The sequence below is a fragment of the Anas platyrhynchos genome, chromosome W (assembly GCF_047663525.1).
Source record: "Anas platyrhynchos isolate ZD024472 breed Pekin duck chromosome W, IASCAAS_PekinDuck_T2T, whole genome shotgun sequence".
NCBI lineage: Eukaryota > Metazoa > Chordata > Aves > Anseriformes > Anatidae > Anas > Anas platyrhynchos.
Genome location: NC_092620.1, coordinates 13,127,384 through 13,153,619, shown reverse-complemented (window position 1 = coordinate 13,153,619; position 26,236 = coordinate 13,127,384). Strand labels below are relative to the sequence as shown.

General features: G+C 41.6%; 1 protein-coding gene across 1 annotated transcript; it reads left to right on the top strand.

Moving 5' to 3' along the window:
* LOC113840527 (GTPase-activating Rap/Ran-GAP domain-like protein 3) lies at window positions 1–26,236 on the top strand. Its single transcript, XM_072030462.1, has 12 exons — window positions 1–96; window positions 1,021–1,095; window positions 2,073–2,184; window positions 2,896–2,994; window positions 10,830–10,946; window positions 11,662–11,834; window positions 12,132–12,290; window positions 14,232–14,297; window positions 15,917–16,025; window positions 24,667–24,785; window positions 25,210–25,342; window positions 26,202–26,236. The coding sequence occupies exons 1-12, from the start codon at window positions 1–3 to the stop codon at window positions 26,234–26,236; spliced, it is 1,293 nt and encodes a 430-aa protein (XP_071886563.1).

Genomic DNA, 26,236 nt, shown 5'->3' with positions numbered 1-26,236 from the left:
ATGGCCTCCATGGTTTGGGTCAATCCTGGACATGAAGACGGACTAGGAGAAGCACTCTTTGAGAGCAGTCCTGCAGAGAAGGGCTTGGGGGTTCTGGTGAATGAAAAGCTTGAAATAAGCCAGAAGTGCATGCTTGCAGGCCAGAATGCCAACTGAATCCTGGGCTGCATCAACAGAGGAATGGCCAGCAGGTTAAGGGAGGGGATTGTCTCCCTCTATTCTGCCCTTCTAAGGCCCCACTTGAAGTAGTGTGTCCAGGTCTGGGCCCCCCAGAACAAGAAGGATGTTTATCTTTTAAGAGTGGGTCCAGAGTGGGGCTACAAAAGTGCTCAAGGGGATGGAACACTTCTCCTATGAAGAAAGGCTAAGAGAGCTGGGGCTTTTCAACCTACAGAAGAGAAGGCTCCGGGGTGACCCCATTGCAACCTTGCAGTACTTAAAGGGGACATAAAAAAAAAGATGGGGAACAACTATTCTTAATCAGATAAAGACAGGATAAGGGGGAATGGCTTTAAAATAAAAGAGGTGAGATTTAGATTAGAGGTTAGGAGGAAATACTTCACTTGGAGGGTGGCGAGGCACTGGAACAGGTTGCCCAGAGAGGTTGTGAATGCCTCATCCTTGGTTCAAGACCAGATTGGACAAGGCCCTGAGCAACCTGATCTAGTGAGTGGTGTCCCTGCCTATGGCAGGGTGGTTGGAACTGGATGATCTTTGAGGTCCCTTCCAACCCAAGCCATTCTATGATTTCATGCTGTCGTTCTGTTGATTACTATGTTGGACACTTCATATTTTGAGCTTCCTTTTTTTTATAAGCTATGTAGGCTTTGACTGCAGCTCCATAGTGATCAGTGCAGTCTTTCTTCAGGGTATAGATAATTCCCCTTCTTTCTTAATAACTGTAATAGCAATTCCAATCTGTAAACTACTTTGTCATCCTAAGTTGTCCTTTCTTCTTAGGCTTTAGGTTATATATTAGTGACAAAAGCTTAATTTAATTAAAATACCTGTTTGTATTAGGCGCTGAAATTGAAAACCACTGTGAAAGGGGATACACCACCTACCCTGGCAACCACCAGCTTCTGTAAAAAGGAGGTGAGTGAACCCATTTGTGTAAGGAGAGTTCAAAAAAAAAAACAAAACACTAAATTCAATTGAGCATAGCACTGTATATCAGTTGTATATATTGTTTATTTACTTTTCTGATTAGATACTATAGCAGCAAAGTTGTAATGTATAGTGTGTTAAAGTGATTCTTCAGCCCATAGCAAATGAATAAAGGATGAGCCTGAAGGTAGTAGTACTTCTCATGCTAATGCAAGTCTGGATATTTTTATATCTGATCATATTTCATGAAAGAAAAAAAAACAAAACAAAACAAAAAAACATAATATTTTCCATAACCAATCATCTTTTGATTATTTTAACATCTTTATCAAGTTTAAAGCAAAATTTAGTTGTGTTTTTATTTCCTGTAACTACATTTTTTTTACAAGGCATAGGAGTGAAAAATGTAAATTACACTTTTCTAGGTGCATCTTATATATAGAAACTTCAGAAGTGCTTGTAGAATTTCAGACTGCAGCTTAATACTTAATATTAGAGAAGAGAGGGAAGAGGGGACAGAACTTAGGAGGTAAGTACAGAGAACACATGACAAAAGAACATTTTTGGGGAAAGGTAGTTTTAGCAGTACCATGTCTAAATATCACAAATGAACCATGAAATGAAATCAAACTGTATATGCATGGTGGTGCATATATTTTAAGTCTGTATTTTAATTGTTTAATAAGAAATTTCCAGGGTTGCACTGAATATCAGCTGCTTGGGTTTTAATTCCAGTGTTCCAAGAGTGTATCATACTTATTAGTCTCCAAATCCAATTGGTAGGGAGAGTATTTCTCTTCAAGAAAATTAATTAGATTTTGTTATTTCAAATTCAAAAAATATACTTTTAAGAAATGTACCCTGCCAAAAGTATTTACGTGTTCTTACATGTCACATCTCATTCGTGTCTATATGATCAGTATTTCTTAGTATAATCAATATGTATCCCTTATGTTACATCATAGCCTTGGGAGTCCCAATCTTTCTGCAGTAATTTTCCTCATGAAGTTGTCTGTGCAGATTCCTGGGGCCAGTCCTTGCTGGTTTCTACAGACGCTGGCATCTTGTTAATTGATGGTTAGTAAATGATGCTGTGTTCTTGTGTCAATTATTTATGTATCTGACCATTTTCTTCAAAATAAATGTTCATAAGCTCTGTTTAGGTAATTGGTAAGTCCTCACCTGCAAGGAGAGTACCAATCCAAGTGAATCTATTACATTTATGTAATCTAGCTGCAGATTTTTTCTCTGCATCAGAATTCTTATTTGGAGCCAATTTTTGTGCAGATTTCTGAATGTTTTGTTATTTCAGATGCTGTTATCATGGCCATCTGAAAAGATTTATGAAGTCAAACCCAAACTCAAGGAGCGTCTGGATTTTTTAGCCCTTGATGATACTAATGAACATGAAGCAAAAGGCTTATGTGGTGATGAAAGCCTGTTTCTTCCATAGCAGTGCTTTTACTAGTTTGACCTCTTATCTTCTGTGTGCCACATAAGGCCATTGGGACTAAGGGAATGAAGTCAGTTATTAGTGAATATTTTCAGACTTTGGAAAGAAAGGTCCCTTTCAGGCTTCAGTTGCATAATTTCATCCATGGCAATGATAAAACACTCCTATAAGGAAGTACTGGTTATGATGGTGCAGCATACATACGAGCTTTGTGCAGAATGTTTTATTTTCATGAGAAAAAACAAGACTTATTTTATTAGAAAGAAATAGTTCAGAACCATTGACTACCAAATTTTAGCAGAATTTTAAATAAATACGTGTGTTTTCTTTTTTAGATGGTCAGCCATCAGTTCAAGTATTTGATAAAACTCTCCAAATAAAGCAGATGCATGTGTTGGAAGCTCTGGATCTTTTGATTGCCCGAACAGACGAAAGTAGGAAAGGTCCTTGTTATTTGGCTCTTATTTGAATGTCTGTTTAACTGTTTATTTGGCAGACATATCAGTAGAAGGGAATGCCTTAGGTGCTTTTCTTTAAGAGTTGTTTTTGTTTTTTAACTTGGAAGCATGCTGTAGAATTTTAATTCCCACAGCACTAGATTTATATAATCACCTTTTGTCCTTTTGTCACATAACATAGCTATTCTTAATTATTGTAATTAGGTTTTTGAGCTCTGAGTTTATTGTTCTCCTTTTCAGATCTTTCCACTACTTTCCCTTTGCTGATTTCCCCTGGGCTGCTTATGTACATGCCCTATGGCTTTAGGGTTTGTAAGTGTCTTGAGGTAATCATGTTTTTATCAGTGGCAAGTGCATTAGATGCCTCATTTAGAATAAGGGAGTGCATACAACAAGTACTGTTTGTTGTTTGTTTGCTTGTTTTTCTAAAAGGTGTGGAAAAAAATCTCTAGATGCTCAGAATCATGCTTCAGAGCAAACCTGAAACTGGCCATATTGAATCATCAAATGGTTTTGGTTGGAAACAACTTTACAAGACCTTTTAGTCCGACCTCCCTGCCATGGTCAGGTAGATCTTTCAGTAGATGAGGTTGCCCAAAGCCTCATCCAGCCTGACCTTGAACACTTCAGGAGATGGGACATCCACATCTTCTCTGGGCAACCTGTTCCAGTGCCTCACCACTCTCATAGATTAAATAAAAGGAATAAATTCTTCGCTAAATCTACCATCTTTCTGTTTGAAACTATTACGCCTTGTGCTGTCACTATGTGCCCTTGTAAAATGTCTCTCTCTCTCTTTCTTATAAGCCTCCTTTAAGTATTGAAAGGCCACAATAACATCTCCTCAGAGCCTTCTTTTATCCAGGTTAAAAGAACACAGCTTTCTCAGCCTTTCTTGTAGGTGTTCCAGCCCTCTTATCATTTTTGTGACCCTTCTCTGGATCCACTTTAACAGGTCCATGTCCTTCTTGTGCTGGGCGCACCTGAGCTGAACACAGTACTCCAGGTTGTATCTTACAGGGGCAGTGTGAAGTGGGGGAGTATCACTTCCCTCGACCTTCTAGGCCACACTTCTTTTTGTGCAGCACAGGATATGATTAACTTTCTGGGCTGAAGGTAGACATTACTGGCTCATGTCAGATTTGTCATCCACCAGTATATAGTTGGTCTCCAGCTACTTTTAGAACTCAACACTCTGGAAATCTCCCTAGCTGAATAATGTGTTTGTTCAGTTGTACAAAAATATGGAGGAAATTACTTATGCTGTCACTGTTCTACCAAATATGTTACTGGTTTTTGTTCTGTGATGTGTAACCACATTCTAGTGCTATAGATTATATTCTCTTAAATATTCTGGTATAAAAAAAAAAAAAAAAAAAAAAAAAACTTAAAACCCGTCTGTCCAAACAACTTTTTTTTTTTTTTTTTTACCCTCTTTTCAAAAGGATTAAATGTCCCTAAAATATGCACTTTTTCAGTTAGGTACTTTTTACCCAAAAGTCTGTGAAGTGAATACGCACAGTGCAAGAACAGGATCTGTATGTGTAACACAGATAAAATAATTAGAAATCTGGTTGTTTTATTGTTTTTTACCACATTATGTCTGTTTGCTCAATATTAGCTGAAGTGACATTTACCCAAGCTAAGGGTAAAATGTGGTTCCTTTCATACCATTGGGAGTTACCCATTTTGGCTTGACCTGATGAAATTCATCCTGGAACCCTTGCAGAACCAGCTGAGATTACCTGAGAGGCATTTGCAGTCATCTCTGAAGACACCTGGCGGGTGGGTGACATTTTTGAAGATCTGAAAAGGGTAGTTGTATCTGAAGCTAAGTTTATGAAACTTCTAGAATAGATAATTGCATTTAATAGTCAAAATGCTGTGATGATTGGTTAAACCTGAAGAGAGAGATGTTACAAGCCATTTTGAGGTAACAGGATTACGCATTACTGGCATCAATTCATGATGCTTCAAGCATATTTTGATAAAGAGTTTTTGTGTAAAAAGTTGAAGAGATTTTTGACTGCTGTTGTGGGTGCTTTCTGAATCATTTAGAGGAGAGAAAGGTCTTTTGTTCTTGCTAGTATCCTTGCCTCTTGTTTTGTATTTGTATACCATAGTGAAACTGAGATCTGGAGTGGAAGTTATCATTGCCCTTTATTTTCAGACTATGCCTCAGTCTAGTTAAATGTTAGATGGGTAAAAGCAATCTTATATTGGGTGTACAAATTGGTATTAAAGACTATATGGGTTTTTAGGATACAATAATATATTAAAAGGTTAATTTTGTATGTACTTTAAATGCGTCCTTCTGATGTACTTCAAGTGCATCGATGTAGAACTGGTATTTTAAGACTCAAGCAGAAAGACTGATGTTTGTGTTATGAAAATGTTCATATAGAATGTGGTATTATCCAGCACTCAGTTCTAACAACCAGGTTTGAGATCACTTTAAGGTAGCTCATTTCAGAAGAAAATCCTGTTTCTACTGCTTTCTAGTACCCTCTGCATTTCTGGGAGAGAGGAAATGTTAACAGTGAAACTAGAACTGAAGATAATGCTATCACTGAGATTTTTCAGGTCAGCATACCAAAAGAAGGGGGTATTTCAGGCACCAACAATACATCTGGTATTAATGACAGATGCAGAAATTGCTTTGGTAGCAGTGCTCTCTTTTCTAATGTTAATTAAACTTGACTTAGTAATGAGAGATGAGTTATAGAAGTGGATCCACTTTGTCCTCCAAAAATGTTTGCTTATTTTTTTGCTACAACTTATTTTGTGAAACACTTAGACATGGTGAGGGGGAAGGAGGAAGAGCTCCTTCACTTGGAATAATCAAGTCTGTAGGAGGTGAAGAAAAACTCTCTTAAAAAAAATGACACCAAAGAAAAGCTTGGATGATAGTCAGTTTCATGAGCAGCCACAGATGTAACACCACAGTGGGGTTATCTGGGACATTTGCAAAACAATTAGTATCCTGAAAGAGGAACTCATTGAGGAGTGCAATCTCTAGGATGCATCCTATAGGACACACCTGACAAAGAGACAGAGCTGAATTAATGAGTAGTAATGCTGTTCTTGAACATTTGATTTAGCTTATGTTTTCTAGCCTTCCTTTCAAAAGGGTGAATTTTGCTTGCCATTCTTCCTCCATGAACTCATTCATGGAAGCACGCATTCTTGTATGTACGTTCTTGAAAAGAGAGAGATTGCATATATTTCATTTTCCTTTTATCGGTGTTGACAGTAAGAATTTGCTGGTTGATCAGTGTTTCAAGTTGTGGTGGACTTAAGGAAACATTGCATCTTCTTTTCTCTTACACTTTCTATGGGAAAAGAAGGTCATAAAGGTTCCAGAAGCTGGATTCATGTTTATCTATTATCAGAATTGAAGGCAGCACATGTGATCTTGCTTTTGTATTTATGATTGGATCCACACTGACTATACATGTATATTAAGAAAGCGTGCTTATGTTTCCAGCTATACCAGCTAGACTAGTAAGAGTATACTTGTGGAGGAATCCTTAAGTGAGGCAGGACATGTGAATGTTGAGCAGTTGGGAGACAATGGGCTGGTGAAGCACCGTACTCAACTCACATGAGCCTTGGCACGTATGCAGCTGGCTGAGAGCCAATCAGGCTCAAGGACACGATGCCCTTGGGCCATCGGGAAAGTCCCTAAGGCGGGACAGGTAGCCAAAAGAAGGAGGACCAGACTGAAAAGCCCGGGAAGTGTTAACCAATCCTGAGCTTAGTTTCTGCAATATGTATGAGTTGATTATGTTCAAACTAGATAAAAGACGACTGAGCTATCCATTAAAGTTGAAGTTCACTGTTCACTCATATTGAGCGTCTGGGTCTTCCTTCCGTCAGCAACAAATTGGCGCCCGAGCAGGGACAAGTCTGAACAGGATTTGGACACTGCTGGCAGTGATCCAGGGCCACGGTTGGACGGAATAAAGGAGAAGCCGGTCCTGCAACGCAGCCCAGGAGGTGAAAAGGACAAGAATCCCTGCACCCGCGCCGGGAAGGTGAAAAGGACGTGGAGTCCCCCGCACCCGGGAGTGGATCCCACCGGTCGCGCGTCGCCGAGATCTGCAGGTTGGAAGGTGAAAGGGAGTCCCCGCACCCGGGATGAGCCTATTTAGGGTCCCGCCGGAAAAGCGCCGCCGAGGTCTTTGCAAAGGCTGCAAAGGCTGCAATCGACATATATAAAGGTATGAAAAGATAAGCGGCGTATTATTTGCTCAAATGCTTTTTAGAAAAGCGGAGCATTTTAAATACAGATTGTAGAAAAAGATTTGCCAGGGTTATTAGTATATGGTCTAGCTAAGGATTGTTTTACAAGGCCTGATACAGTTTTTTGAACAAACAGAGTGGCGTAAATTTGGAAATAAATTGTTTGATGATGTTAGGAACGATGTTAAGTTTACTGGGAGATTTGATGAGGCCATGGAGAATAGTGGCTAATGCATTAGCCACACATAAAGATGAACAAAGAGTTGCCGCTGCTGCAACAGAGTGGTCAGGACCACCAAGAAGGGTTAATAATGTTAATCCACAGCAAATAAATATGGAAGGAACAGATTGCCCGTTGCCACCTTCCGTTAGAACTTTTACTATTGCACAGGGGGCCTCGGAAATTTTGGGGGTGCCTGTGACAATGTCCTCTGTAGCAGAGGAGGAGCTCTCACTACCAACAGCTCCAACTGCTCCAATAGAAAGTGAGAAAGGAGCAAGTGAAAGGACCAGTGCTAACTCATTTCTGTCAAATATAAATCCCTTCACAACGGGGGCGCAGGGAAGAGAAGGTCTGCAGCCATCGAAGGCTTTTGCTGTTACGCCCCCTGTTGACCTGAACGTGCCTTTTGACCCAGGCCCTATTGGCCTTGAAAAGGAGCGATGGAGGCAAATAGCAAATGAGGCACTGTGTGAAGGGAATTATGAAACGGCAGCACAGTTAACACAAGCTTTTCCGGTAGTATACTCGCCACCAGATGCACAGGGGAATGTGACCGTTAATATGACAAATTTATACTGGAAACTACTAACTCAATTACGATCTACAGTAAATGATTCTGGTTTAAAGGGGGAACCTACTCGGCAAATGTTAGATTATATTTGGGGAACTAATACATTGCTCCCCGGGGACATACGTGGTATAATGAAGCTGATCCTAACACAACATCAACAGCTTCTTTTTAATGCGCATTGGCAAAGTGTTTGTCAAGAGGCAGTAGCTGTAATAAGGGCACCTGGAGATCCATTGTATGGTGTCACGTTGGAGGAATTGATGGGACTCGGACCATATTATAGATTAGAGACACAAGCATTGCTGGGTCCAGACAAAGCTAAAGAATCAATGAGATTGGCTCAAAGAGCCTTGGACAGATCGTCATAGCTCAAAGAAGTGAACCGTACGCAGTAATACACATAAGGAGTCATCAGTGGGAAGAAGGCCTGGGAGAAGGCAATGCTCGAGCGGACCAACTAGTCGCCGCAACAGCTACTGAAGCACCACTGTCACCCTTTTGCAGAGCTCAGGAGGCTCATGCTATTTTTCACCAGAACGCTAAAGGACTTGCGCGGGCTTACAAACTGTCTAGAGCTGATGCGCAGGCGATAGTAAAAGCTTGCCCAACGTGTAGTCATTACAATTCGGGTGTGGGAATCGGAATCGGAACAAACCCGAGAGGGATTAAAACCAACGAAGTGTGGCAAATGGACGTCACTCATGTCACAGCATTTGGCAGATTGAGATATCTGCATGTAACGATAGACACTTATAATCACATGATTTGGGCTACACCGCAGCCTGGGGAAAAAGTTCGGGATGTACGACGTCATCTTGCCAGTTGTTTTGCAGTAATGGGAGTACCACAAACCATAAAGACAGATAATGGTCCAGCCTATGTTAGTGGGCCACTTAAGCGATTTATGGAACTGTGGAACATTAAGCATATAACTGGTATTCCACATTCACCAACTGGTCAAGCTATAGTAGAAAGGGCTAATGGAACAGTTAAGCAGTACTTGGAAAAGTTTAAAGACATTACAGATATTAGAGAGAGGGTGGATAAAACCTTATTTGTTCTCAATCATTTGTGTGTATTTGGAGATGATGAGGAACCACCCGCGACACGTCATTACATTAACTCTGAAAATGATAATAAATGTATTATGAGAGTACTGTACCGAGATACGAAAACGGGACAATGGCTGGGGCCTGCTGATGTGATTTATATGGGGCGAGGTTATGTGTGTATCTCTTCCCCTACACGGCCAACCTGGGTGCCTAGTCGATGTGTTAAACCAGCCATTGAAGAAAAGTCATCAAGTACGAATAACAGCAACCATGGCTGATCTAACAGCACAAGGGATTCTGGTTGCGTTATCTTTGACAATGACGGTTGGATGTAATAGTGCCATCCTAAGCAAAATCGATCCTCAAACCAATATGTGGGTCACTTGGGCAAATTAAACCAGACAAAGTTCATTTTGCCTATTCCTCGCTTCTGCGTCTGATCCTTTCGTTGATGAGTTGATTATGTTTGAAATGTTTAAGGGATCATACGCAAAAAATTGTAGTAAAAGATAGTTGGTTCGAAGGTTGGTTTACATCTGTTTTTGGGAACATGGATGGATGGTTTTTTCTTTGTCAAAGAGGAACTTCGTTTTCTACTTATAGTTATATTGATTATAGTTGCTGCAAAATAAAAACGGGGGAATTGTGGAGGAATCCTTAAGTGAGGCAGGACATGTGAATGTTGAGCAGTTGGGAGACAATGGGCTGGTGAAGCACCGTACTCAACTCACATGAGCCTTGGCACGTATGCAGCTGGCTGAGAGCCAATCAGGCTCAAGGACACGATGCCCTTGGGCCATCGGGAAAGTCCCTAAGGCGGGACAGGTAGCCAAAAGAAGGAGGACCAGACTGAAAAGCCCGGGAAGTGTTAACCAATCCTGAGCTTAGTTTCTGCAATATGTATGAGTTGATAATGTTCAAACTAGATAAAAGACGACTGAGCTATCCATTAAAGTTGAAGTTCACTGTTCACTCATATTGAGCGTCTGGGTCTTCCTTCCGTCGGCAACATATACTTTTGTCAGAAAATCTTGTTTTACTTCCATTTTAAGAAACTTGGCTTTTAGTTAAGAAACTACTCTTAACAATAGCTTATTTCCAACTGCAAATAGTAGTGTATCATTTATTTATTTATTTATTTTAAATTTCAGAGTTGTGTATTCCACTCATGTCTATCTTTGTGGAAAAAAACATTTAGCCGTGGTGGTGGATGCTATGCTATTTTTGCAGTTGGAATACAGGACAGCCTTGAACCTAACTTGCCTAACTTTGAAGAACTGATAAGCAAAACCAGTCCGCATGCAAAAGGTTTTCAGACTCTGTTAAGGATCCAGGTATCAGCTGCTAGGCTGGATGGTTCCAGAATTTAAAGTTAACCCTTCTTCTCTTGCCTTTAGTTTGTATCTGTCGTATTTTCACCATCTCCTAGCAGTGTAGGTTTCACTGTTTTGAGGCTCCTATTATTTATTGCCACAGCACCATCTGATGGGAAACTCTGCTAGTGAACTGAAAGGGTTGCTTACTGGAACTGTAGAGTCTAGATAGAGTTCACAAGCAGTCTTCCTGTCACATTGCTGCTTACACTCAGAGAAGCAAAATTGTTTAACTTTGCTTTTATGGCAATGCTGTCTGTTAGGTGATTCATCTCTTTGGAAGTATTAATTTCAAACCACCACTGTCTTTTTCTAATTTGCTGTTTCCTGACTTTCTCCATCTTCAGGAAAAGACTCTCGTCTCCTTGTCTTCAGATTGAGTGCTGTCCAAAAAGATATAGAAACAAAGCAGATGATAAGAAGCAAATATGACTGCAGAGAAAATAAATTGGAGAGAACAAAAGGTAGCTTTATTATCTTGTATTAAAAGTGTCCACTGTGGTATTGTGCCAGTAGTTGCCAGGGTTTATTAGCTCCCTTGAGGCTGTTGTGGGTATTCACCTTTAGTTTTATCCCTGGACAGTTAATTCAAACTTTAAGCTTATGTGTGAAAATAACATAGGGTACAGTCCAGCCTATCATTTGAGAACTTGGTAAAAAAATACCATGTTACTTGGCAATCACTGCTGATGAAAAGCTCTGGTGAAAAACAGATATGTTGCTTTCAGGATTGAGGGGTATAAGAAAAATTACGCATGGATGTAAGACTGAAATAAAGGTCACTGTGAGGTAGAAGAACAATGGCAAATCTTTTTTAATTAGTAATGCTTAGAATAGTTTGGGTATTGCAGATTATTTTAGTAGATGTAAACATTTTCCGATATTCAGCATCAAGCTTCCTTGGAAAGCTGGAAACTGCAGAATAGTAAATAAAAAAATATATATTTACTCTTTTACTTGCAAAAGGAGTAGGGGGGAAAATAGTTTTCAAAAGAGTTACAGCCTTTTGTCTTTTTCTAGAATTTAATATTATCCTGTTGGGATGTTTGTAATTGTGTGGTGCTCAGGTATCAGATACCCATTGTACTAACCATCATACAAATACAGAACAAAAATTAAAAAATAAAAAAAACAGTCTTTACCCCAAATACTTACAACCTAAATTTTTTTTTTTCTTAGGCTGCCATTTGTATGCCATTAATACTCACCATGGCAGTGAACTGAGGATTGTTGTGGCTATTGGGAACAAACTACTTCTCATCACAAAGAAATACAATCCATGCAACAGTTTAACCAGCAGCTCTCTGCTGTCATTACCTGAATCTCCAGTAGACAAGTTCCAGTACATCTGGGTATGTGTAATCTAATCGCTAATCACTTTTACAGACTGGGCAGCACTCAGCTAGTGGAGGAAAAAGGCAAAGAGCATGCATTTTATCGTCTGGAACCTCCAGACAGATGTAAGTGAGAAGCAATACGATGGAGATCCATCATTGATATGCCAAAGAAATATTTCAGACTTCTTAAATTGTCATCTTGTTCTGTATCATGCTTCTCTGCTTAGATTACATCCTTGTAAATTCATGGAGTAATTCAATATTCACACTAAGAGCCTGAAAAAGAGAATAATACTATTATTTATCTCATAGGAAATACACCTTTCTGACCCTCCAGTGGTTATGACACTGGTGGATGGACCTACTGGAGACAGTGACGATATGATCTGTGTGGCGTATCGGCATCAGTTTGATTTAGTTAATGAAAGTATTGGGGAGTCCTATAGACTGCATCATGTTGAAGCAAACAAAGTAAATTTCTAGCATTTAAACTATTTTCTTGCAGAATAGGTCCATGCTGTGCTGACCTCCTGGGAGCAGCATTTACAGAGATCCTCTCTTCTCCTTTACTTATCACTTTTTTAACATCTACTTTAGAGTACTCGGAGGCATTTTTTCCTTTTGGAATGTGTGATAATAATCACTCCTAAGAGAGGTAGTTATAAGGTATGACATATTAGGAAAGAGCCTGTGTTTCAAGCTCTGGAATATTGTTGTCAGTATAAATGCAAAGCCATTTTTTCTCCTTCCTTAGTCAATATTTTGATTTTTGTCTTTTCTTCATGGTCTCAGTGTTTTATTCTTTAGGAGGTTGCAGCAAAATAATTTCAGGTTTTGGCCACCATTATCTCATTCAGATTTGCCTATTTGCATGTACTAAAACTGAAATATTTGTGTATATCTTTTAGTTCTAAACTGCTGCCCAGCCAAGTAATACATTAACTGTATCTTACTAACTGGGACATAGGGTTGGGATTTAAGTAAACATCCTGATTTTTGGAAAAGGGTTCAAATGTTTCCTGTTGCTGGGAAGATAATGATCTTCAGCATTTTGAAAATCAAATAATTTCAATGATTTCTTAATATGGATGTAAATGTATAGCTTTACGCGTAATTTTTAAAAAAAGAAGAATCTTCTACAGGGTTACTCTTGTGTTCTGTTGACTTCTCTGCTCATAATGGTATAAGGGACGTCTCTTTTGATTTGATGCTTCTTGTTGATTTTTTTTTAAATCATCTGTGTTTTTATTCAGATTTCATGATGAAGAGGGTTGGTACTCCTAGCATTGGCAATACAGTGTTAAGATTCTCCACAGCAATGGGAATCTATTTTAATCTGGATTAAGAAGGAAATACAATTAAAGAATGTGGACAGTCAAGAATCGTCCCCCTCTGTTCTCTTCCCCAGTAATTTCCTTTGAGAACACAGACAAAGCAGGAAGTTAATAAGATCTGTGCTAGTGATTTTTGTGTTGTTGAAATTGGTTACCAAATTATTTCCACAGGTCACAAAGCAGTAATGTCTTTCAGTTGCTACAAAGGATGGGTCAAAAAGTGTTTTGTATAGATATATATAAGCTTCCAGGTCTGTTTAACAGTTCTTGCCTTATATTTGTCTTAAATCAAGAGAACACCTACTTTATTGCACAAAGGAAAGCCATGAAGTTCATGAAGTCAATCTACAGCCCTGCCCAAGTAGCAAATAGTGTGGTCTAGGAGACATTTGTCTAATCCAGTCTTAAGTATTTCATCAGGGAGGTCTCCTTTTCTGAATGTATATACTACTACTTATGGGTGTCTTGTTTTCCTTTTAATTTAACTGTAAAAGACAAAGACAGGATTAAAGTATGAGAATATAAGTAGCCTATGCTATGCAAAAACCATTTTAGTTTATCCAGCAGTGGTTCTCAGTTTCTAAATTCAGCTTATTCAGTAATTCTTGAAGTACATCCACGTCAATCAATGTACCTGTTAGTGGTTTTGATCCAGTAATTGGCACTTCTGATCTTTCTGCTAGTCATGATTTTCAGTCGAGCTTTTTAGATTTCACTTTTTGGAAAGAATTGCTATTTTTAGCATAGCATGTTAATTCAAAGCTACCCTGAAATAACTCAGTTTCCCAAAATTTATATTGTCAAGTAAGTTAGGTATGTTTGTATCATTTTATACTGTAGGTATGTATTTATACTGAAGTTACAAAATTGAATATGCATTACTGAAATACAGCATTGAATACAAAAGAAATTGATTTCCATCCTATCGGCATCCTGAAAATGAATCACAAAAAAGAAATATATATTTTTTTCTTTTATCTGTAATTGTGCACCAACTGATTTGATTAGTCAAAACCTGGTCATAGTAACATCAGTATCCTATCTGCCTGATCATTACCCTTTCCTATTATCATTGCAGGTAAATTTTGTTGCAGCTATTGATGTATATGAAGATGGTGAAGCTGGCCTACTATTATGTTATAACTGTAAGTAGTTAGGGAAGGCTGGAAATAATAATATTTCAACATGTAATTCTTTCTTCATTGGAGTTTAGATCTGTATTTTAAAGTTTCAGTGTTTCATGGAAAGTATTTCAAAATACTTTTTTTTTTTTTCAATTTAAGTGCATATTAGAAGGACTAGAAATGGAAGTACTGTTTTATTGTGGTGTGTGTAATTGGACAGGCATTACCATCTTACTCACAAAAGTCCTATTTCTTCAGATCTATCTTATTCTTTGCCTAGTCTCACACTGGGTGTTTCTAGGACATGTACAAATTAGTATTCCACCCCTTTTCTTCTTTGTGCTTTCCCATTCTGTCATTGTGCTTTCTTTCCTTCTGCACACTTCTTTGTGCTAGCACATTTTAAAATTGTAATTCTCTTAATCTCTTTTTATAAAACGGCCTTGGATTTCATATGGATATGCTCTTTTGTGCTGTACACATGTAGTTTTGCTTTCAGTCCTCAGGAAAAGCAAAGTTATGAGTATGAAACGTCCTTTATGAGGTGATGCTGAAGGACAAAGCACAACTTTCTGTTTCAGATGGCATGCCCTATTTGCCTTTCCAAAGAGAGCATTGATGGAAACAGGTTAAATACATCTACGTATTCTAGCATTGGCCATTAGATTGGTACCACAGGGAAAAAGTCTCTAAAGTGTATCTTTGTATGCTCTGTGAGGCCTCATTGGTTTTGGTAGTTTAACAAATCCTACCTAGTTCTGGTTCACTCAGTACTGCTTCAGAACTAAAAGGTCTGAGACAGAGTAGTGTGAATTCCCAAACCTGTACTTCTGTGCAGAATCAGTCCTACTCTAGTAGGCTCATCACAGAACCAAAGCTAACAAACTTGGTTGATCCTAAGGTCCTAACGCCTGTTGCACAGGGTTGCAGCAACTTGAATCCCTATTTGTAGGGCCCTGTCACAGGGAAACCTGTTATGGTCTTGTGACAGTTTTACAATTATGAAAGTATCATCATGGAACAAGTATGAAAACACATGATTTGACAGTGTTCTAAGTTTGGATTTCAAACAAGACCTTTTTTTTACACTTGTGGATATAAAGTTAGTTTAAGTTTAAGGACAGCGATTACAGAAGAAAAAAAAAAATAGATTTTACCTAAAATAGAGAAGTAGTAGATTCACAAGTTATATGATTAATGAAATCTTGGTATCTGTAGTATCCCATGGGTATTACAATCCTCAAAGAACACAAACTGTGCTAGTATGTGGCTGCTTGAAGGGTAGTTCTTACAGTCAGAGGGGTACAGCTCTGCTTACATCACTTTCAGAAATGTTCTTAACTATTCCTCCATCCATAGACAAAGTAAGGAGCTGATGATTGCTGAAACAGAACAATACTTACTTTGTGAAATCTGACAAGTTATTAAAATGTAGCACTACTATTTTTATCTTGTAAATGTATTCACAAAGGAAGCACGTTTCCCTTATGGTCTGTTTAGATATAGAGGGACTTCTACATAAGTGTTTGATATTTATCTGTGTATTATCCACACTTCTGTGAAATCTACCAATAATGTTGGTGTTTGTGATTTGTGCTGTAAGATATTGGAGGTTTCTTTTTTTCCTTTTTTTGTTACATATGTTTGCCAATATATAAAGGTGTATCCTTTTAATGGAGGTTCTCCACTCGTCCAGTCATGGGTTTACGACTTTCACTTTAGCTGGAATCAAGTTCCTTATGCTGTTGGTAAGAACATACCTCTTTTACCCTTTTTTCATTACTGTTTAGGCTTGCACTTGGCTGTTGGTGGAATTGCAGCATGTGTGCTAGGAATATATAAGAATAAATATAAAATTAAAAGTAATTTAACATACATACATCTATTTTTAATATAATAAAATTTAATAAATATGGGTTAATAAATTCCTATAAATAAGAATTTCTTCATGGAGAGGGTGGTTAACCATTAGAATGGACTGCCCAGGGAAGTGGTGGAATCCCTATCCCTGGAGAGGTGTTGACATAACACCAAGGTGTTGAAGGATTTTTTGAAACAGTAAAAATCCCATGGCTTGCTGCAGCTGAGCAAACCATGCTACCAGGGCAACTATGAGAAGTTCCCATGACAGTGTTCCCACATCGCCCAATTGAGGAATTTAGAAAAATATTGTTACCAGCCTCTGGCTTCAAGGACAAGGTCTACGTGACTGCTAATCACAAGAGGGGTTGTTTTCTTGCAGGTGGGGTTGTTTTCTTGTAGTTGTTTGAGTGCTTTTGACCAATAATTTTGTGTGAAACACTATCCACCCCTGTTAAGTTCTCTATAAAAGTTAGGCTATTCGGGCAATAAAATGGAGCATGATCTGACTCTACTGGTGTCTGTCGTGCTTTCAGCTGTGCTTCCTGCAACACCAAGGGACATAATGATGGAACTTGGTAGGTCAGGTTGATTGTTGGACTTAAAGGTTTTTTCCAACCTAGATGATTCTGTGATTCTCTAAGTGTGTTGCATTCATGATGCCACTTCAGCTAAGATTCTGCATATGGTATCTTTAATAAGTGGAGCCTTGGGGCCAAGTTTTTCCTCTGATAAACTTTTTTTTTTCCTTTCTCTTTTTTCTGTTTTTTATTTTCCATTCAGTTTATATTCTGCCAGGCATGGAGAGTGAAGTTTTCTTCAGGCTTGTATCTGAATGTCCATCAGTACAGTAGACAAATCTTGTCATAGGAAAGGGAGATACCAGAGTAGGTCAGATACTCAAGAATTGTTTTCAGGGAGCATCTGAGTGTCCTGGTTTCAGTTAGAACAGAATTAATTTTCTTCCTAGTAGCTGGTGGAATGCTGTGTTTTGGCTTGGGATGAGAAGAGTGCTGATAACACCCCAATGCTTTAATTGTTGCAGAGCAGTGCTTATACTAAGCCAAGGACATCTCAGCCTTTTGCTCTGTCCTGCCAACGGGCAGGCTGGGGGTGCAGTAAGAGCTGGGAGGGGACAGACCCAGGACAGGTGACCCAAACTAGCCAAAGGGGTATTCCATACCATCTGACGTCATGCTAAACAATATATAGGGGTCGCTAGCCGGGGAGAGGGGGCCGGACTGCTCGGAGTTAGGCTGGGCATCGGTCAGCGGGTGGTGAGCAATTTCATTGTGCATCACTTGTTTGTACATATTATTATTACTTTCCTATTATCACCATTGTATTATTATTGTTATTATTCTTATTATTGTTATTATTTTTTTTGTTATTATAATTTTCCTGTCTTATTAAACTGTCTTTATCTCAACTCATGGGCTTCACTTTCCATTTCTCTCCCCCGTCCCAGAGAGGGAGGGGGGAGGGTGAGCGAACGGCTGCGTGGTGTTTAGCTGCCGGCTGGGTTAAACCACGACAGTCTTTTTGGCGCCCAATGTGGGGCCCGAAAGGTTGAGATAACAGCAGATCTGACCAGAGTGTGTTAAACTAAAATTGGTGTAAGGATTAGACCTGCTTAATAGTTACTTGTCATGATGCTGATTGCTTTAATCTCAACTCTGCTGCGCCTGTTTTCCAAATTGAGTATTATAGTACATTATTTTCCGTATTTGCTCTCTGTCGTGTTGTTTATCCTCTCCGGGCCCTGGTTTCAGATCATTATGGTACTGAGTGTTATAGCAATGGCTTATGAGACGATAAGATATCTGGTCATGACTCTAACTTGGTATTTATACTCAGTAACATCGTGGACTCTGTACTTTGGAAACAGTATCTTGGGAACTATTAGCAATTATACCTATTGTTTTTCTCTGTTAGAGAGTCAGCCTGTGGAGGGGAAAGGGGAAGATATTTTTTCTTACTTGATTACTCTCTCTTTCTCATTCACCACCCCTGTATCCTCCTGGATCACTTTGCCTTCCTCCTTCACCACCCTCTTATCCCCTGAGCTTGTCACAATAGCTCTCCAAGATATTGAATATTCTTGGGATACTCAGACTACCATAGTCTTGTTGTTCTGCCTCCTGAATGCACTTCAGATTCTGCTTAAAGTTAAACAACTACTTAGGAAGCTTATCCGGAGATCTGCCTGGAGGCAGTATAGTTGTGGGTGGCAGGGAGTATGGGTGGATATGGGCAGGCATCTAGAGCAGTTGGCACCCCCAGTGTTTTGGAAATTCACCCCTGAACAATGGCAAAATCCTCAAAAACTGGCAGAATGCTTGAAAAAAAGGTGTCATGATTCTGGCAGTTCCAAAGTAACACAAATCATTGTAACGTGCTGGGGCCTGGCTCATGCCTATCGAGCTGCCATTGATACTGCTATCAACTTAGTGACAGACCCTGCGGCCACTCCAAGCCCTGTGACAGATCCAACGGCCACTGTGACCCCTACGGTGGATTCTGCAGCCGCTCCAGCTCCGGTTCCTGCAGCCGCTCCAGTCCCAGCTCCTGCAGCCGCCCCAGTCCCAGCTCCTGCAGTCGCTCCAGTTCCAGCTTCTGCAGCCGCTCCAGCTCTGGTTCCTGCAGCCGCTCCAGTTCCAGCTCCTGCAGCCTCTCCAGTCCCAGCTCCCGCAGCCGCTCCAGCTCTGGTTCCTGCAGCCGCTCCAGTTCCAGCTTCTTCAGCCGCTCCAGCCCCTGCTCCTGCAGCCGCTCCAGTTCCAGCTCCTGCAGCCGCCCCAGTTCCAGCTTCTGCAGCCGCTCCAGCCCCAGCTCCTACTGCCGCTCCAGTTCCAGCTCCTGCAGCCGCCCCAGTTCCAGCTTCTGCAGCCGCTCCAGTCCCAGCTCCTGCAAGTGCTCCAGTCCCAGCTCCTGCAAGTGCTCCAATCCCAGCTCCTGCAGCCGCTCCAGTCCCAGCTCCTGCAGTCGCTCCAGTCCCAGCTCCTGCAACTGCTCCAGCTCCAGCTCCTGCAGCCGCTCCAGTCCCAGCTCCTGCCGCTACTCCAGTCCCAGCTCCTGCAACTGCTCCAGCTCCAGCTCCTGCAGCCGCTCCAGCTCCGGTTCCTGCAACTGCTCCAGCTCCTGCAGCCGCTCCAGCTCCTGTGGCTGTGTCAGAGAAACGAGCTGTAGCAGTGCAAGTTGATCCTGCAGAGGGTATTCCAACCCCTGTGGCAGACCCTGTAACAAGGTCAGAGAAACGAGCTGTAGCAGTGCAAGTTGATCCTGCAGAGGGTATTCCAACCTCTGTGGCAGACCCTGTAACAAGGTCAGAGAAACGAGCAGTAGCAGTGCAAGCTGCCCCTGTAGAGAAGGTGAAAAAATGGTATAGAGATTCAGGTCGTTTAGAACGCAGAGAGTCTTCTGCCAATCCAGGTAAGGCTTCTGCCAAATCTAGGTATAGAGATGACGAAGATGACGACGACGCTGGGCCATCAAGGATTCAGGAGGAGGAAGATGAGGATGCCAAAAAATCAACAGTAACTACCCGAAGCCTAAACGAGCGCGAGCTACGAGATGTGCGAAAAGATTTTGGTCGCTGTATAGGTGAGCAGCTTGTCACCTGGCTGCTCCGGTGCTGGGACTCTGGAGCCAATTGTGTAGAATTAGACAGCAGGGAAGCCAAGCGGCTGGGATCCCTTGCTCGAGACGCCGGCATTGACAAAGCAATTGCAGATGGAGCACAATCCACCAGCCTCTGGAAGCGTCTCCTCTCAGCTGTGAGGGAAAGGTATCCCTTCAAGGAAGATATTTTATGTCTACCAGGCAAGTGGACCACTATGGAGAAGGGAATCCAGTACCTGAGGGAATTAGCCGTACGGGAAGTGATTTATGAGGATCCAGACCTCAGACAAACATCCAAAGACCCAGATGAAGTCAAGTGTACACGACCCATGTGGCGGAAGTTTGTACGGAGTGCACCATCATCATATGCCAGCTCATTGGCAATAATGGCCTGGAAAGAGGATGAGGAACCCACAGTGGATGAAGTGGCTAAACAACTCCGGCAGTACGAAGAAAGTCTTTCCTCTTCCTTACAGGCCTGCGTCTCAGCTGTGGAGAAACTTTCTGAAGAGGTCCACCAACTTAAAGAGAATCTATCTTCCCCCCAACCTGAACCAACCAGTGTCCAACGACCAAAAGAGAACACTTGGGAGAAACTTTCTGAAAAGGTTCACCAACTTGAAGAGAGATTATTCTCCTCCGTACCTGTACAAAGCAGTGTCTCAGCTGTCAGGGGTAGGCGTTCACCCACACAAGGAAGACGATATGGTGGGTACTCACCCCGTGCCACCCTGTGGTTTTACTTACGAGACCATGGAGAGGACATGAGAAAATGAGATGGAAAATCTACCGCGACCCTAGAGGCACGGGTACGTGAGTTGCAAAAGAAAACAATCAGGAAAAAGGGATTCTCCGAAAAGTTTTCTGCTCCAACTTCCAGCAGACAGTCCTTCAAACACAGAAACGAAGAAGATTCTGACCAGGATTAGGGGGGCCCTGCCTCCAGCCAGGGGGAGGAAAGGGACAATCGAGTTTATTGGACTGTGTGGATTCGATGGCCTGGCACGTCACACGCACAGAAGTATAAGGCTTTAGTAGACACCGGTGCACAATGTACTATAATGCCATCGAGCTATAAAGGACCAGAGCCCATCTATATTTGTGGAGTGACAGGGGGATCTCAGCAATTGACTGTATTGGAGGCTGAAGTAAGTCTGACTGGGAATGAGTGGGAAAAGCACCGCATTGTGACTGGCCCGGAGGCTCCATGTATCCTTGGCATAGACTATCTTAGATGAGGATATTTCAAGGACCCAAAAGGGTTCCGGTGGGCTTTTGGTATAGCTGCCTTAGAGACAGAGGGCATTAAACAATTATCTACCTTGCCTGGTCTCTCAGAGGACCCTTCTGTTGTGGGGTTGCTGAGGGTCGAAGAACAGCAAATGCCAATCGCTACCACAACTGTGCACCGGCGGCAATATCGCACTAACCGAGACTCCCTGATTCCCATCCATAAGCTAATTCGTCAATTGGAGAGCCAAGGAGTGATCAGCAAGACCCATTCACCTTTCAATAGTCCCATATGGCCAGTGCGAAAGTCTAATGGCGAGTGGAGACTAACAGTGGACTATCGTGGCCTGAACGAAGTCACGCCACCACTGAGTGCTGCAGTGCCGGACATGCTGGAACTTCAGTACGAACTTGAGTCGAAGGCAGCCAAGTGGTACGCCACAATTGATATCGCTAATGCATTTTTCTCCATCCCTCTAGCAGCAGAGTGCAGGCCACAATTTGCCTTCACTTGGAGGGGAGTCCAATATACTTGGAATCGGCTGCCCCAGGGGTGGAAACACAGCCCTACCATTTGCCATGGGCTGATCCAGTCTGCGCTAGAGCAGGGGGAAGCTCCTGAACACCTGCAGTACATCGATGACATTATTGTGTGGGGTGACACAGCAGAGGAAGTTTTCGAGAAAGGGAAGAAAATAGTCCAAATCCTTCTGAAGGCCAGTTTTGCCATAAAACAAAATAAAGTCAAAGGACCTGCACGAGAGATCCAGTTTTTAGGAATAAAATGGCAAGATGGACGTCGTCAAATCCCAATGGATGTGATCAACAAAATAACAGCTATGTCTCCACCAACTAACAAAAAAGAAACACAGACTTTCCTAGGTGTTGTGGGGTTTTGGAGAATGCACATCCCAAATTACAGTCTGATTGTAAACCCGCTCTACCAAGTAACCCGTAAGAAGAATGAGTTTGAATGGGGCCCTGAACAACGACAAGCCTTTGAACAAATCAAGCAGGAAATAGTCCATGTAGTAGCCCTTGGGCCAGTTCGAACAGGACCAGATGTAAAGAATGTGCTCTACACTGCAGCCGGGGAGAACGGCCCCACCTGGAGCCTCTGGCAGAAAGAACCTGGGGAAACTCGAGGTCGGCCTCTGGGGTTTTGGAGTCGGGGATACAGAGGATCTGAGGCCCGCTATACTCCAACTGAAAAGGAGATATTGGCAGCATATGAAGGAGTTCGGTCTGCTTCGGAGGTGGTTGGTACTGAAGCGCAGCTCCTCCTAGCACCCCGATTGCCAGTACTAGGCTGGATGTTCAAGGGAAGGGTCCTCTCTACGCATCATGCAACTGATGCTACATGGAGCAAGTGGGTTGCACTGATTACTCAGCGGGCTCAAATAGGAAACCCCAGTCGCCCAGGAATATTGGAAGTGATCATGGACTGGCCAGAAGGCAAATACTTTGGGATATCATCAGAGGAGGAGGTGGGTCGTGCTGAAGAAGCCCCGCTGTACAACCAGTTACCGGAGAATGAAAAGAAATATGCCCTGTTCACTGATGGGTCCTGTCGTATTGTGGGAAAGCATCGGAGATGGAAGGCTGCTGTATGGAGTCCTACGCGACAAGTTGCAGAAGCTGCTGAGGGAGAAGGTGAATCGAGTCAGTTTGCAGAAGTGAAAGCCATTCAGCTGGCTTTAGATATTGCTGAACGAGAAAAATGCCCAGTTCTCTATCTCTACACCGATTCATGGATGGTAGCAAATGCCCTGTGGGGATGGTTACAGCAATGGAAGCAAAACAACTGGCAGCGTAGGGGCAAACCCATCTGGGCTGCTGCATTGTGGCAAGATATTGCTGCTCGGGTAGAGAACCTGGCTGTGAAAGTATGCCACGTAGATGCTCATGTGCCCAAGAATCGGGCTACTGAAGAACATCAAAACAACCAGCAGGTAGATCAGGCTGCTAAGATTGAAGTAGCTCAGGTGGACCTGGATTGGCAGCATAAAGGTGAATTATTTATAGCCCGATGGGCCCATGACACCTCAGGCCATCAAGGTAGAGATGCAACATACAGATGGTCTCGTGATCGAGGGGTGGACCTGACCATGGACGCTATAGCACAGGTTATTCATGACTGTGAAACATGTGCTGCAATCAAGCAAGCCAAATGGTCAAAGCCTCTTTGGTATGGAGGACGATGGCTGAAATATAAATATGGAGAGGCCTGGCAGATTGATTACATCACACTCCCTCAAACTCGCAATGGCAAGCGCCACGTACTTACAATGTTGGAAGCAACCACCGGATGGCTGGAAACATATCCTGTGCCTCATGCTACCGCCCGGAACACCATCCTGGGCCTTGAAAAGCAAGTCCTATGGCGACATGGCACCCCAGAAAGAATAGAGTCAGACAATGGGACTCACTTCCGAAACAACCTTATAGACACTTGGGCCAAAGAACATGGTATCGAATGGGTGTATCACATCCCCTATCATGCACCAGCCTCCGGGAAAGTTGAACGATACAATGGCCTGTTAAAGACTACATTGAAAGCAATGGGCGCTGGGACGTTCAAAAACTGGGATACGCATTTGGCAAAGGCCACCTGGTTAGTCAATACTAGGGGATCTACCAACCGAGCTGGACCTGCCCAATCAAACCTGTTACGTACTGTAGATGGGGATAAAGTTCCTGTAGTGCATGTAAAAAATATGCTGGGTAAAACAGTCTGGGCTTCTCCTGCCTCAGGAAAAGGCAAACCTATTCGTGGAATTGTTTTCGCTCAGGGACCTGGATACACTTGGTGGGTGATGCAAAAGAACGGAGAGGTCCGGTGTGTACCTCAAGGAGATTTAATACTGGGTGAGAATAGCCCATGAACTGAATTGTACCATGTTAATTAGTATATTATACTGTATGTTATCACTACCATGATTACTATAAGTGACTAATTAGAATGTATGGAAAAGAGTGTAACCTGAGCATGACATAAATGGTATGGAATAAGGGGTGGATAGATGTCCTGGTTTCAGTTAGAACAGAATTAATTTTCTTCCTAGTAGCTGGTGGAATGCTGTGTTTTGGCTTAGGATGAGAAGAGTGCTGATAACACCCCGATGCTTTAATTGTTGCAGAGCAGTGCTTATACTAAGCCAAGGACATCTCAGCCTTTTGCTCTGTCCTGCCAACGGGCAGGCTGGGGGTGCAGTAAGAGCTGGGAGGGGACAGACCCAGGACAGGTGACCCAAACTAGCCAAAGGGGTATTCCATCCCATCTGACGTCATGCTAAACAATATATAGGGGTGGCTAGCCGGGGGGAGGGGGCCGGACTGCTCGGGGTTAGGCTGGGCATCGGTCAGCGGGTGGTGAGCAATTTCATTGTGCATCACTTGTTTGTACATATTATTATTACTTTCCTATTATCACCATTGTATTATTATTGTTATTATTCTTATTATTTTTTTTTGTTATTATAATTTTCCTGTCTTATTAAACTGTCTTTATCTCAACTCACGGGCTTCACTTTCCATTTCTCTCCCCCGTCCCAGAGAGGGAGGGGGGAGGGTGAGCGAACGGCTGCGTGGTGTTTAGCTGCCGGCCGGGTTAAACCACGACACTGAGAAACATTTACATTAATCATTCTTCCTTGCAAAATAATTTTTGTTTCATTGCAGTCTGTGCTTTCCCTTCTATCCTTGCCTTCACTACTGATTCCATTGAGATCCGATTAGTGGTGAGTGGAAACTTAGTCCACACAGCAGTTGTGCCTGAGCTTCAGCTTGTAGCATCAAGGGTAAGACACGAGAAAAGCATGTTTGACTATTTGTGAGGTGTTGGGACCTAATTCACATAAAGAGTTGCTGAAGCCTAAACCAAACCAAAACTGACACATTTTCTGATTTGCATTAACTGTTAATTTGTGTGCTCTTAGCTTGTAGTGAGTACAGTGAGAATCAATATTGATCTAACTGTCCTTTATTGCTTGCAGTAATGCAGAGCTGAAGTATTTGATTATTTACAGGGCAAATGCTCTTCTGAACATCACAGAAGTTCTCCCCATTTACAGTGAGATAGCCTTTCTGTGGCCAGCTGTAGTTAACTTAGCAGCAATACAGCAACAGTGGCAATAGAACATAGTGGACAAACATTTAAGCTCTTCTTCAGCAAGTGTTTAAGAAAGTTTTGCTGTACTAATGATGAGTTCTTTGTGATTTCAGTCAGATATTTATTTGAAAGCTACTGCTGCAGTAAGGGGATCATCTCATAGCAGTTCTAAGGAAATGAGTTCAAGTTCTCCTCAAGCACCGACGGCTTATGAAATACCAGAATGTCCTCTTTCTTCTTCAGAAGGTAACATGGTTTCCAGGCTGCTTGAAGCTTTGATTATTATCTTTAGTAAAATGAAATCAATCCGTTAAAAGATTTTGTTTTCATGGCTGAGAGTCTGGAAGATGGAAACCTTATCCAGAGATCTGAAACACCTGGCTGAGCTTTTGCCCCATAGTATCTCTTCTGAATGCACAGCAGCACTGTTTTGAAGAAATCATGTCTGTAGGAGGGGAAGAATTAAGCTTCACTACCTTAATGAGTCTTTGGCAATATGGCCAAGACTATAAAGCAAAAAGAGGTATAAAATTGTGGGAAAACTTTCAGACTTCACATATGCCATTCCTTTCATTTATGAACAGATAAACTATCGATAGCTAATTAAACTAATGAAAACTAAAGGCAAGAAGTATTTCTAGTCTCAAAAGAGTTAATAAATTTAAAGTTAATAAATGCACAGTAAATTTGGTGTGACATGATCTGTGAACAATCGATCTACAGGGATAAATAATAGAGAAACAAAGGAACACCAACTAGATAATGCAAGATGTATGTAGATCTTGTTCATTTAGATGTATTTAAATCTGCTACTTCACTGTTGACAGAAGAGGAAAAGAGAAAGGAATCTGAATTTCAGTTTTTAAGACAGGCAATATGCTTTTTCTCAGTAAGCCAAGTTGTCAGTCTGCAAAATGTGGACGTATTTCTTCCTCCTCCTAGCCTATTTATAGTGAAAGATAGAGTACAAGGAAGATCTTTGTTACTTGGGTTAAAAAGCACCCCACATAATGTTTATAACTTTTCTGTATAACTTTTCATTGGAAGTATTTAGAACTGATACTGGTATGAAAGTGTAATGTTCTTTTTTCCTTCTGCATTTCAGGTGAAGTTCCAGGCTGGAGAAGTGGGCCCACGTGA

Excerpts from the sequence above, each read along its gene's own strand:
- LOC113840527 (XM_072030462.1), top strand. The coding sequence starts at position 1 with ATGGCCTCCATGGTTTGGGTCAATCCTGGACATGAAGACGGACTAGGA. Across the intron at positions 12,291-14,231 it reads ATCATGTTGAAGCAAACAAA|GTAAATTTTGTTGCAGCTAT; the intron begins GTAAATTTCTAG and ends TTATCATTGCAG. Across the intron at positions 14,298-15,916 it reads GCCTACTATTATGTTATAAC|TATGTTTGCCAATATATAAA; the intron begins TGTAAGTAGTTA and ends TTTTTTGTTACA.